Consider the following 13,870-nt stretch of genomic DNA (forward strand, 5'->3'; position numbering starts at 1 on the left):
TTATGACCAAACATTTGCAAATGGCAAAGTTAGTCTGTACCTATGGAACACATTAAGATTAACTGGCCTGTATACATATTATTTTAGCATACTACATGCACTAATGACCTGAACTGGTCATTTCAGGGGTCTTCATGGACTGTGACTCACTACAGTCACAATGACAACTCTCATAAAATAATAAGTTAAAAAGAAAACCATTAACGTCAAACCTCTGTCATCTGGAAGATTTTTTTAAGAGAGTAAGAGTGAAAATAGGACAATCAAGACAATGAATCTCCACTTCAATTTTGTACTGGGCAACACCATTAACCACTTTTGCAAATGGAATCCTCTGTTATGGGATAGAAGAGGAAAGTTCATGTTTCTCCAGCGAATATTTATATTTATACTATACATATTTATATATCCTTGTTATTGCCCACATGGAATGCAGGCAACTTAAAAAGAAATATCTTTTTTCATTCACTGCATTTGTATACCCAGTCCTTAGCAACGTCCTGGCATACAGTAAGCATTTAATACTTGTTGAATGCTTAACTTACTGAATATACTAGTCATAGGACCACTGCTACAGAACTGGAAGGGATCTTGGAGGTTATCTAGTAATAGATTTTTTTCATTTTTCAAATAGGGAAATTGAGGACCAATAGGTTAAATGACTTGCCTAAGGACAAACAGAAAGCAAGTGGAAGATCCTGTGGTCCCAAATCCCATGAACTAAGTCAGAAAGCTATGAGAATGCTAATGTCATCCAACATTGTGTGCTATGAAAACCATTAAGAAGGAAAATTTTAAATGGAAAAAAAAAAAAAGCTTTATTCTTCTATCCTGAAGGTGGTAATTTATTCAAATTATAGATCTGAAAACAGCCACCACAGACTATACAAGTTCCTAAGTAAGCTGAAGAAACAGATCACACCAGGCCCATCTTTGGCTCTTTATCTAAGACTAAAATACCAAATGTTAACACTGCAGATGTTTCTGCTAAGATGAGACCGTAACAGATCCTCTTCCTTTTGACTGATTTTAGCTAAAATATGTGGGACAATTGTTTCTTACTTGAAGAGGTTCTACAGTCTTATTATATGACCAAAGAGTCATTCATAACCCGTCTCAGATTTCAATGAGGTCAAAGGAGGAGTTTGTCAGTTAAAAAACAAAAACAGATAAAGAATTATAAAACCTCCAAATATCATCCAACCAGCTATTGCCTATTCCTCAAATCCTAACTATACCCACCCTTTTCTCTTTCCACCTCAAATCCTCCTGAGCTGTCTACTCAGAAAAGGCACATCTAAAAGAACCTTCCCAAGGAGAAACCAGAATGCCAACCATTCTCAAGACCTACTTCAACATAAAGTCATATAGATCAATTCAGTACAAACCTCTGTGATTTTTTGGTTCTCTGGAGCAACTCTTTGCACAGTAGTGAAACAAATGTTAAATTCCTGAATGATGGAAGGGTATAGGCTGTTGAAGTCCAGAAGCAAAATAAATTTATCATAAAAACCTGGGAGGGACAGGGAGAAAGAAGAATACATAAGAATTTCATTTCATTCCTAAAGAGATAAATGGATCAAGGTCAACATCATATCAGAAACAATATTATTTGATAAGCACCAGCAAGGCAGAGGTGAAAGAGGGAAACTATTAGGTGCTTTCTAGTTCTAAAATACTGATTTAGGCTAAAGTAGGAGCAGAGAAGACCCACGAAAACAGAAGTAACAGTAAAGTGGTGTTTCACCTTGGTCCCAATTCAATGTCCTCTCCCTGAGAGTTCCAACAGGACCCTTATCATTTTCCAACACTGATGCACTTAGATACAACCTTATGATGCTTCTGACTTTTCAGAAAAAAAAAAATGCCATACCTTTTCCCAAGGAACTTGTTAAAAATGTTATGATATAAACTTCAATCAACATTTCTTTTCCACAAATATATGTTCACAGAATAGAGCGAGCTGCAATAATCTTTCCTAAAGGTCAGTCAGGAGATGTTCATTCAGATTTGTCAGAAGTGGAACGATTCAACCCTTGTTTACTTTCCAAGAGTGAACAGATAGCTTCTGTGTTTATGTAGGACACTCAGGATCAGTTACCTCCACATGAAGGAGAAACTGAAATAAGACCAATGTCCAATGAGAAGAGAAATATTTAAAAGGAATAATGAAATCATGGTTTATCAAAAATCTCTCTTATGCAGTAAGTACCTAATAAACATAATGACCCTCGGGTCTTTTTAAAGAAGCAGGTGAGTGGAAAGAAACACCACCAGCAGGTCACCAAATGGATGAAGTCAAATTCAATAAGCCTACTGTATAACCCAACAGAGATTCAAGACCTAACTCAGGTTGCCTAGGACATTAAATCACTGATGTAGACCCGGAAAGGACCAATCCTCTCAATTTCCAGATAAGAAAATTGAGCCCCAAGAAATAAGGTGATTTGCCCAAGGTCAGTGAGTCAGGAGCAAAGCTGAAGTCTGAACACAGATCCTTTGACTCCCAATCCAGCATTTTCACAGCTGCATAAATGTGCCTAACAAAAGAAATATCCTTTCTTTTAAAGTAATAAGGATAGTCTTCTATTAAATGAAAAAATAAATGTTCCTTCTAGATCTGTAAAATACTCAACACACTTCTGTGACAATCTAAAAGACACGAACTACATCTCAGTCTCCAAAATACTCTCCTTTCCAAAGGAATCTTTCTGAACAGGTTTAAGGATTTCCCGAAGGGGAAAAACGGTTATTTTTCAAAAGGCAAAAATGTTTCAACATGCTGGCTTCCGTGTCCTCAAAACAACTGCATTCAGTCTCTAAAAACCTTACCAACTTTAGGATCCAATACCAAGCCACCAGCATATGCTGCTTTCTTTCGTCCTTTTTTGGATTTATTTGCATCTCCATCAATATCTTCATCTTCATCTCCCTATCATCAACAAAGAAAAATCAAAATCTGACCACAAAGAATTACAAAAGAACAAGAAAATTGACAATTATATGTCTTCCTCAGTCCCACTATGCAATTTTGACAAACATATAATCGTTACAATGGGTAAAGAACCATTCAAAAGTCATTTAAAAAATATTTCATTCAATCATTATTTCTAACATTAGACTTTTTCTGTACATCTTCTCAGTCCCCCCATTAACTATGATTAGAATTATTGTTATTTCTTTTATATAGATAATGAAAATAAGGCTCAGAAAGGTATGCCTGCCTAAGGTCACAGAACAAACCACATTGTAATTGAATTAGTAATCCACATCTTCTGACTTTAAAGACCTTAAAAAGCTTTTCCCACTATGTGATGTTGACTCTTCTATAAATTGTGTAGGTAGATTTTGGTCATATAAAATTTTTGTATATAGTGTGGGATTGAAAAAGGCTAATGTTTGGGGGCAGCTAGGTGGCTCAGTGGATAAAAGCACTGGCCCTGGATTCAGGAGGACCTGAGTTCTAATTCAGCCTCAGACACTTGACACTTACCAGCTGTGTGACCCTGGGCAAGTCACTTTAACCCTCATTGGCCAACATTAACCACTTCTGCAAAATTTTAAGACTCAACATCTTAGAGATACCCAAGACACAGCAGAAAAATCCCCTTGTTTGCAAAAAGACTCAGATAACCTGGCTTGTTTGGCCACAACTTTTGCTTGAGAAAGTCACTTCACGTAGCTTTCTTCATCTATAAATGGAAGAAGTTGAACTAAATGGCATCCACAGTCCCTTTAGAACTCTTAAATTCTAAGTATCAATGAGTTTAAATAATGTTTTCTATGTCAATTATGAGATAGGTTGTAGAGTATATCTGTATCACATTTTTTAAATTAAGCTGTTTTGGCCAGAATCTATATTGTTGATAGCACTTCCTAACCAAGCTAAAAACAAAGTTATAGAGACCATTTAAAAAAAAAAAGGTACATGACAATGTATCCCAATCTTACCAATATCTCATGATGGATCATAAAGTGAAAACCCTATGCTTAAGAAGTAGAGGAAATAAGGGCAGCTAGGCGGTGCAGTGGATAGAGCACCGGCCCTGGAGTCAGGAGGACCTGAGTTCAAATCCGGCCTCAGACACTTAATACTTACTAGCTGTGTGAACCTGGCCAAGTCACTTAACCCCAATTGCCTCGCTTTTAAAAAAAGAAGAAGAAGAAGAAGAAGAAGAAGAAGAAGAAGAAGAAGAAGAAGAAGAAGAAGAAGAAGAAGAAGAAGAAGAAGAAGAAGAAGAAGAAGAAGAGGAAATAAATATAACAACTCACTAAGTCTTCAGTATTTTCTATAAGATGTTGATGTTTATTTTTCATTAAGTTATAAAACCCTGGAGGTTCAACTATCCAACTCCTTTCATTTCACCAATGAGGAAGACAGAGAGTAGAAGATTTACAAAAAACCTACAGCTATTGATCAATAAGGACACAATTCAAGTCCAGGTCTCCTTATTCCTAGTCCAGGATTCTTCCCACTACATTATACTGCCATCACTAAATGCCTTCCCTCTGGCCTTTTCAACGTCCTTGTAAAGATTTTTATTTGCACAGAGAAAAAGAAAAGAAAAATGAACAGAGACAACTGGTACAGTCTTGTTACATACAGGGCTTCTATAAAAATGAGGACTTAATTATGTAATTATTCAGAAGTAGATGTTATTCTAGAGGGAAAAAAAAACTGCCTAAAATCTGCACAGTAAAAAAGGTTGTCAAGAAAAGAGTAAAACATAACACATCTTTGACCCACCAGTCTTTGTTGAGGCTTCCTGAAATTCTGCTTGTCAGGAACAATATAGTTGTTCTCATAAAACGCATGAAGCAGCAAGAACTCATTACGCTCAGCTCTACCACCCATCATTGTCCTTGACTACAAAATAGAAAAGTTTAAAACATCATTAATTCTATTCCCTACCAAACAAAAAGCTAGAGGAAAATTTCAAAATGCTTTAACTCATTCAATAATCTTAAAATCAAAAGCTGCTACCAAATATATAAAATCTTTTGTAAATTTTTTTCAATTATTTTGTCTGAAGTAGAGGTGAAAAGAATACTTAAATTGTACATTAATTGTCTAGCTATCTCTTCTCTCCCACCTAGACTAATGAACTGAACAGACAGTTTTAGATATTTGAGGGAGGAACCTTGTGAAGTTGATCCAAATTTCAACATACCACACCTGGTATTTTTCTTCCTTTTATACAAAACAAAGAAAACACACTTTTCAGAATGCTAAGTTACTTATTTTCAAAGGATATATTTAGATATGTTACCATATATCTACCACAACCAAACATTGACTGCACAAAATCCTCCCCCCTCCCCCCATCTGTTAAATGGATTTACCATAACATTCCCAGCAATGTTTGTGATCTGCAGTGCTAATGGGAGGACATTGAGCTCACACATGATTTGAAGAATGAACTTGGCATCTTTCCAGGTGTTTTCCAATAGGTACATTAAATGAGGAGAGTCACTGTATACGAAAGAATGAGACAAGCTATTAAAATGCAGAACCACTACATAGCAAGTCAAAAAAATATTCAAGTGTAAATTGAATACAATAAACTTCAAGGTTGGTAGCATCTCATCATCAGCGTACTTACTTTCCACAACTTATGACCATTATCTTTTGGTCAACATAAAAAAAGCTCATAAATAAAGTAAAGACACTATCTAGATGAAGTTTATATGCAAAATTAATATACATTTGGGTTATCAGTGTGAAATCTGCCTGAAATAACAAAGTCAGTAACAAAAATGGTAAAGCAACTAAATGACACTTCATTGTTATTTCTACAATATTTCTACCAAACAAGTAATAGAGACAACATGCTGCTTATCCTCTATCTTTCAAAGTATGTATATCAATCACACTCCCCCAGAGGATAAGGCACTACTACAATTCCATTAGTCTGATGGGGAGGGTCAGAAACGTTTCCAGTCATCAGGGACAATGTTTAGTAAATTATTATTACTGTACACTAAAAAGGTCTTTGTGGGAGTCAGAGAAAATATCTGCCCCTCCAGGTACTCTCTGGTGTCCTTGGGAGTAGCATGAACCCTAGGTAACTGTCTCTGATCATTTCAAAAGAAGACTCTCATCTTTTATACTTCCAGTGGCACACTGCTATTATTTTGCAGAGGAAACTTACAATCAGCCTCTATTATACAAAAGGAAGAAGAATAAAGTGGATTAAATCTACACTACTGAGAAGATAAATGATCACCTAATCAATGTAAATTTAAAAAAAAAAAGAGTAGACTCCAACCCCCCCCCCCCCCAAAAACCAATGACTTAAAAAAAAGGAGTAAAGGAATGATGAGAACTTTCTCATACAAGGGCTTAGGGAGATGGGGGATGGGAGATTGAAGGGAGAAGAGGTTCATTTTCCAATCATTACAATGGCCAAAGTTATATATAATTCCAAACTGATGGTCAGAAACACCACAACAGTGCTGCAGAGGTAACCCTCTATCCCTCTCTAATCCCACATCCCAATCTATTATGTTCTATGTTAAACAATACAAAATACACAAAAATCTAAATTAAACTAACATGATATTAAAGCAGGCCAAACCTGGAGATGTTTTCAGACATACCTGTACATATTTCGTATGTTTTCTGATGGAATTGTTACCCTTTCAGCTTTCAGGATCTGGTGGACAAGTTCAGATAAATGGTAACTCTTGCAACGAATCAACTCCTTTGCTGAAATTTCCACATCACAGATCATCCGGCCACAGGCTGCATTCCTTTCTGCAAAGCCACCCCGGCCCTATACAAAAGAAAAAAAAATCAAGTTTCACACACAGCAGACACTGAAAGCATTTCTTGTAATGTATTTTGAGGATGCAATAATAAGAAGTGTCAATGAGGCATAGAAGTGTTCATGATAATTGTTTTTTTGTTTTTTGGTTTTTTTAGTGAGGCAATTGGGGTTAAGTGACTTGCCCAGGGTCACACAGCTAGTAAGTGTTAAGTGTCTGAGGCCGGATTTGAACTCAGGTACTCCTGACTCCAGGGCCGGTGCTCTATCCACTGCGCCATCTAGCTGCCCCTGTTCATGATAATTGTACCTCCATAATACTTCTAAGAGAATAGCAATATGTCCTGTACAAAATGTCCTGTAGATGCTTAAGGCAGATTATTCAGAACAAGACACAGAGAAATCTTAAAAAAAACACATTTGAATGCTAAGTACTAATGAAATTTTATAGCTGGATTGTAAAATTTCTTTTTCTAAGTCAACTAAGGCCTATAAGACATTTTGAAGTTTTATAGTAGTAAAACAAAGACACAAAAAGGATGTTCCCTGCAGACACAAGATTAGAATAACATATTTAGGGGCAGCTAGGTGGCACAGTGGATAGAGCACCGGCCCTGGAGTCAGGAGGACCTGAGTTCAAATCCAGCCTCAGACAATTAAGACTTACTAGCTGTGTGACCCTGGGCAAGTCACTTAACCCCAACTGCCTCACAAAAAAAAAAAAAAAGAATAACATATTTACCCTCCTCCTAAATACATACCAAAAAAATTTCCTTCCTCATTTCTGTGACTATAAAAGCCATTTCAATTTGAATTTGAATTTTAAAAGTTCCTACCAAAACTGCATCAGAGAACACTAACCAATGAGAAGGGCACCACAGTGAAATGGGAAGAACTCTTCATTGGTCAAAGAGGGGCATTCCCAGCTCTGTCTCTTCCTACCTGTATGACCTCGGGCAAATTTCTTAACCTCAAAGGGGCTCTGAATCTGATCTGTAACAGAAGGGGGCTAGACTAGCTTATGTTTAAGGTTCTGTTCAGTTCTAAATAAATCTCTGATCTTGGGATTCTAAGGCTATGTTCTCATACATGTTACAGCATTAATACTATTTCCTGACATTTATATAATACTTTAAGGTTTACAAAGCACTTTTTTCACCTCATCTGAATTGATTTTCATGTCAACCTGCTAAGAGATACGGTAGGTTATCCTAGTCAAAGAAAATTAAGGCCTAGAGAGCTTTGATTTGTTCATGATCACACGACTAGTAAATGTCAGAGGCAAGATTCAAACCCAGGCCCAAAGAGACAGAAAATAAAATGTGTACATAAAGAATGAGTGTGCCATGAACTTTTAGGGAAAGCTAAGAAATGAGAAATGAAGATAGAGAAACTGAGAAACATTTAGATCAAAATATGTTAATAACTATAGCACTATTGATATGAATTAGTAGCAAATAATTAGCCCCCAAAAATAAATTTAAGTAGCTTAAAATGAAAGCATTTTAGGTACAAATTCAGTTTTGGCCAAAATTATTGGTATGGTGGCAATAGTAAGTAGTAATACTAGCAGTGCAGAAACCCATGAAGATATCAATATAATAGAATGAGGTCAAAAATGTCTAATTATGTCAACATGTTACCATGAAAGTGCTTTATACTGAACTACAAACCTACCACTTGTTGATGACACCCACCTATCTTCCTACTTCTCTTTATGACAGTCCCTAAACTATAATGCCAGACAGAGATAATACATATACTCTGCGTGGGCTTGTTGCTGCTGCTATAGTTCAACATCTAACTTACATAATCTAAAGATGTGTGGTTTTTACCAAGAAAATGCCAGTAGCTTTTAATCATCATGTATTAGCTGCTAAACATAGTACTAAATGCTAGGGAGAGATATACCTGTTTCAGGGCTCCCTCCTCTAGGCTTATCCTCTAGAGTAAAGGACAAAGATGTTTTATCAGAAAAGTTAAAATGCATACATAGCAGGATCTATACACAGAAATTTCAGTTACATTCAGTTATATTGCTTACTACAAGAAACATTAAGGTTGTTAACATTTTAACTAAACAAGTGAAAAAATAAACATTTGTTTTAATTACCCCAAGCTTTGGCATGTTGGATCTCTTTAGGCGACCTATCTTAGACCAGTGAGGAACTTTGCACACATTAATTCTCTGCAGTAGCACTTCCAGATCAAATCCATAAATATTATGACCCTAACCAGAAAAAGGAAACAGCAGAGGAGGTTATAACAAATGCAAATTAGAGGACTTATCTTCATATGCATAGAATTTCTTTGCCCTTTCTTTTTTCGGTCTCTAATTGATGGCATCATGAGCCTACCTCCGATTGGAAGTCCTTTCTTCTTCAGGAATTTATTCATCAGCAGCATTCATTAGCCTTGACATTAACGAGGCTGCTCAGTAGATTGCTGGAATAAACTTTATTTCAACCTAATTGATGCTAGGTTCATATGATGTCTTTTAATTTGCAGTCTCATGCCTCACAGTCAGAGAGGCAGATGCAAATGTGAATACCCTATATGCTTTTTCATTTAATCAGTAAAAGGTGTGTTCAAACAATTTCACTTCAAACTAAAAGTACACACTAACCTAGTTGTGAAATACTCAATGTTAAGATTTCGAAGGAAAGCTACATCTACTATCTTCTTATAGAAGAGTTCAAACATTGCTTATTTAGACCCTTAATCAAAATGTCACAAAGCAATTTTGCAACACTAGCTAAACTGCTCAGAGATGACATTTTCTGAAGACAAAGGAAACAAACCTGTATTTATGGAGGGGGAAAGCATCAAATAGAAAACCAAAGTATTAAGAATCATAAAGGTAAACTTCCACCATGCAAAAGTGCTGGAACCAGTAAGTCTAGTATTTGGGGGGGGGGGGAGCCTAAAAGAACCAGATGAGTAGGAAGATTAGTTTAAATAAAAAAAGACCATCATATAGCAACTTCATTTCTTCTGGTAGCTCATAGATCACAAGATTTAACCTTTGAGAACCTGAGACCTTCCCAAGTAATGCTTTACCCATTTCAGGATACTAGACTCAAGCCTTCACACTAGAATGGCTCTCACACCCACAAAGGAGGAGAGGAATTATTAGTTTGCTTCTTAGGATGTTATTATTAGTTTGCTACTTAAGATGCAATTATTATATACGTCAGAGAGCCAATCATGACTCGAAGATGCAGAAGCTGCAATCAAAGCACAGATTAGGGATTCCTATCTCTAAGCCTGGGCTACAGGAAATGCTAAAGCTAGAATAGGGAGATAATACAGACAGGATTTTCCTACAATTCTATCATGGGTCCTAAAACATTTTGGAGGTATCTGATTCATTAATAGCAACAGTTAAAAATTCCTAGTCACATTCCCTACCCATTACTATCAATATTCTATTAAATAATATATCTAATAGCAAATGTGGAAACAGAAAAGATGGAGAACATTCTTCCAAGCTGTAATATATCTCAATCACTGATTTAGCTGATGTCACAGCAGACAGAGCACCGTGCTTTAAATCAAGAAGACCTGAGTTCAAATCTAGACAAAAATATTTATTAGCTACGTAACCTGAGCAAGTCACTTAACCTGTATGCCTCAGTTTCCTCAACTGTAAAAAGAGGGATAATAACAGTACCTACTTTCCAGTTGTTGAGATAATATTTGTAAAACCATTTAGCACAGTGCCTGGCTTTTAATAATAGGTGCTTTATAAATGCTTATTCCTTCCCATGCGCGCGTGCGCGAACACACACACACACACACACACACACACACACACACACGAAATTAGTTCAGTTCGACAAACATTTATTAAATGCTAAGTCCTGAGAATACAGACAAAACCAAAATGCTCTCTGGCCTCAGAAGCTTGCCTCTTATGGGGATGATATATCACACAGATAAGCAGAGAATGAGGAAAACTCATAAAGGAAAGCACAATACTGGGGAATCAAAAAAGGTTGCATGGGGGAAGTGGCACCTTGGCAGAAGACACAGATTTTAGGAAGCTGCAATGAAGGAGGGGTTTCTAGATGTAAGGGATGGATAGCAGTGAGACATAGATTACCAAATCTGAAAATAGCTAGTAATCTTCCTTTGCTGGAAGAAAGAGTTCATGAAAAGAAAGAAGTATTTTGTAGATGTCAGCTGTTAAGGAGATTTTTGCAAGACAGTGGGAAGAGCATTGAGTTTGGGGTTGAAGTGTCTGGATTCAAACCCTAATGCTGCTGCTACCTTTGGGACCTGGGCAAATGACTTCAACTCTATGAGTCTCAATTTCCTCTTCTATGAAATGAGGAGATTATACAATATGATCTCTAAAGTTCTTTCCAGCTCTAAATCTATGATCCTAGGAATGTATAAGGATGAAAAAAGGTAGATGTCAACAAGATTGTGAAGGGCTTTTATAGGCAAATGGGGAGCTGCTTCCACTTAAAATTTCTGACAAGTTCAGACCTGTGCAAGATTTTGAAAACTGTGGCAGATGAATTGGAGAGAGGGGTAAGAATGGAAAGAGGATCACTATTACATTAATCTAGATAAAAGGGAAGGAATAAGGGTCTGAACTTATGATGACTGAATGAAAAGAAAGGAATGGATATGAGAACTATTTTACTGACAGCATCCACAAGCATTATTAACTCACTGGATGTGGGGAGAGAGAAGAGTCAAGGAAGACTCTAGTTTATAAATATAGGTGCCTGTGAAAATGTTGCTAACCTGAACTGAAATGGCAAAGTTTGGCGGGCAGGCAGACTCAAGAGGAAAGATAAGTTGTACTTAATACATGTTCAATTTAAGAGAAGCCTTTAGGAAATCTAGAAAGGAAAATCCAACAAGAAGTTGATAACAGAGTTTGCAAGAAGAGGGATGAGGACTTGAACTGTGATTTCAACAATACAAAGAACTCTCAGGAGAGAAAACTCCCTCTACTAATTCACATCAGCACCTTCTCTGAAACTTATAATCTTAAAAAGCTGCCTTGAACACTGAAAGGTTAAGTAATTTGTCCAGGTTTCAAGACTGATTCTCTATCCACCACACCTTTATGCCTCCCTTACACAAAGGATTAGAACTAATTATGCAGAAAAATGTAACAGACATACTGTAGACAATAAAACCACAGTGCCACAGCAGACAAAAGTTACACAAGATTCAAGAAATATGCCTAATTTTAAATATGCCAACATCATCACATCAAAAGAACGATATGTTTAAGTTGAATTTTTCCAGTTTGGAAGAGCAGTTCTTAAACACAAACAGTGTTTTTACTTGATTCCAGGACTGGACCATTCAACCAGAGATAACAAAAACAAAATCACATAAACCAGAAGAACTAAAATCTAAATAAATGCCTAGAAGCAGTCAATTATCTATGATAAAGTCAGACCAAACATACTCACCACAATGACATCTGGGTCAATTTTGTGAACCTTTGCCAAGAAAAAACCCAGCAAAGTTCTCTCTGTGGCAGCAATCTCAATCTTCACATTCTATGAGGTAGGACAAACATCACTTTGTTATTTCTTCTAAAGAATGCTCAGTCTGAACAAGTCTCAGATTTCTTAGGGTTAAAACAGGCTATGGCAAAATTATTGTAATTCAAGGCATCCCATCCATAATTGTGTAAAATCTCTCAGTGACCCATTTACTTGTTATCTCACGACTAGACAAAGCACTGTTAGCACTGAGTATCCCCAGGTATGGGAAGCATCCCCCATGGAGATATTCTTGTACATACATACAGGTCCTCCTTCAACCACTGATCTATGAGGGCATTTCCATATGGAATTATGAGTGGTCATTGAAATTTCATCATAGGTGGGCATATGTACACAATACCACCTCCCTCAGGTTGTAAATTAACCCCAAAGGCAGTAAAAAGGGGAGTCTGCAACAAAATTTAAAATAACTGACATTTACATGTAGTGCTTTAAGTTTTGCAAAATGCTTTACAGACTTTGTCTCCCTAAAGCTTCACTATAATCCTATGAAGAAAGTATTAAAGGTTATCCTCATTTGGCAGATAAGGAAACCTAAGGGTCTGAGAGATGAAGGAAGTTTCCCATGGCAAGACAGCTAATGAGTGTCAGAGACATGATCTAAGCCCAGGTTGTCCTAACTTCATCCACACTCAATATGCTTCATTACAGTCAGTCATATAAGCCACCACTTTATGAACAATATATGAAAAATAATTTGCAGTGTGTTAAATATAGAGAAAAATATCCTTAGACACATGGTCTAAAAATGTCAAGTAATTCAAGTCTAACAAGAGCTCTAATTAGCAAAAACTTTGGATCTGTTTAGAAGCAGCTGCTTTTAATAAAGATCCTACAATTAATAATGAGAGGCCCACTCAACTCAGTTAACTAAAACACTTCAATTACCTTATGCTATAAGCAGTTACTCTGAGCTTTCCTAGGTAATATGACTTCCAGAGGACATTCAGTAAACATCAGTGAAAGGTGAAAAAATAAACACAAATTTCTGACTTGCATTTAAACGTTGTATCTAAACTGCTGGGGTACAGTTTGCAGTAAATTGGACAGTACTGCCTCATTCAACCTTTCCACTAAAATTCCTTTACAATGCCCCTGATATTCCAACCCTGGCTCCTTTTGGGCCAGAAATGACACCAATTACATTAACCATGGGGAAAAAATCATAATAGCTTTTTCACTGTGAAACAAGATTTAGACTATTCCACTTTAGGAATCCAAAGGTGGCTTTAAGCACAGGTTACTTTATTAATACAGTGCAAAATAGCTTCTTTCCAAGCTCAGAAATCATGTGCTTTGTTATGTTATGTTTCTAATGCATTTTTAATGCCATAAATCCCTCTGACATTTACTAGCTGTCTAACTCTGAGCATGTCACTTAGCTAAGTCATAGACATCTGGTGAAGGAAATTTGAACATTAGGAGTTCCCTACACTGATGAAATTACAGATTCCTCACATATTTGCATAATGCCACAAAGTTATATAGCAAAGAACAATTTTATAGTCCCAAATATAACCTGTTTCAACTACTCCCAGATATAACCTTTTCCCCATTTCCTGA

At 36.5% G+C, this 13,870-nt stretch overlaps 1 protein-coding gene and 1 non-coding gene across 4 annotated transcripts in view; both read right to left on the reverse strand.

Annotated features, from left to right (window-relative positions):
• POLA1 (DNA polymerase alpha 1, catalytic subunit) overlaps positions 1-13,870 on the reverse strand; it is a 345,895-nt gene that overhangs the window by 299,271 nt on the left and 32,754 nt on the right. For all 3 annotated transcript variants that reach the window (XM_043997404.1, XM_043997405.1, XM_043997406.1), the window contains exons 18-24: positions 12,209-12,298; positions 8,881-8,997; positions 6,601-6,776; positions 5,344-5,473; positions 4,748-4,867; positions 2,833-2,932; positions 1,389-1,513 (exon numbers count right to left, since the gene is read on the reverse strand). In XM_043997404.1, coding sequence (XP_043853339.1) covers positions 1,389-1,513; positions 2,833-2,932; positions 4,748-4,867; positions 5,344-5,473; positions 6,601-6,776; positions 8,881-8,997; positions 12,209-12,298 — 858 coding nt within the window. The remainder of the gene's footprint in view (positions 1-1,388; positions 1,514-2,832; positions 2,933-4,747; positions 4,868-5,343; positions 5,474-6,600; positions 6,777-8,880; positions 8,998-12,208; positions 12,299-13,870) is intronic.
• LOC122752384 lies at positions 2,009-2,140 on the reverse strand. Its single transcript, XR_006356134.1, has one exon.

This window comes from Dromiciops gliroides, chromosome 3 (genome assembly GCF_019393635.1).
Source record: "Dromiciops gliroides isolate mDroGli1 chromosome 3, mDroGli1.pri, whole genome shotgun sequence".
Taxonomy (NCBI): Eukaryota; Metazoa; Chordata; class Mammalia; order Microbiotheria; family Microbiotheriidae; genus Dromiciops; species Dromiciops gliroides.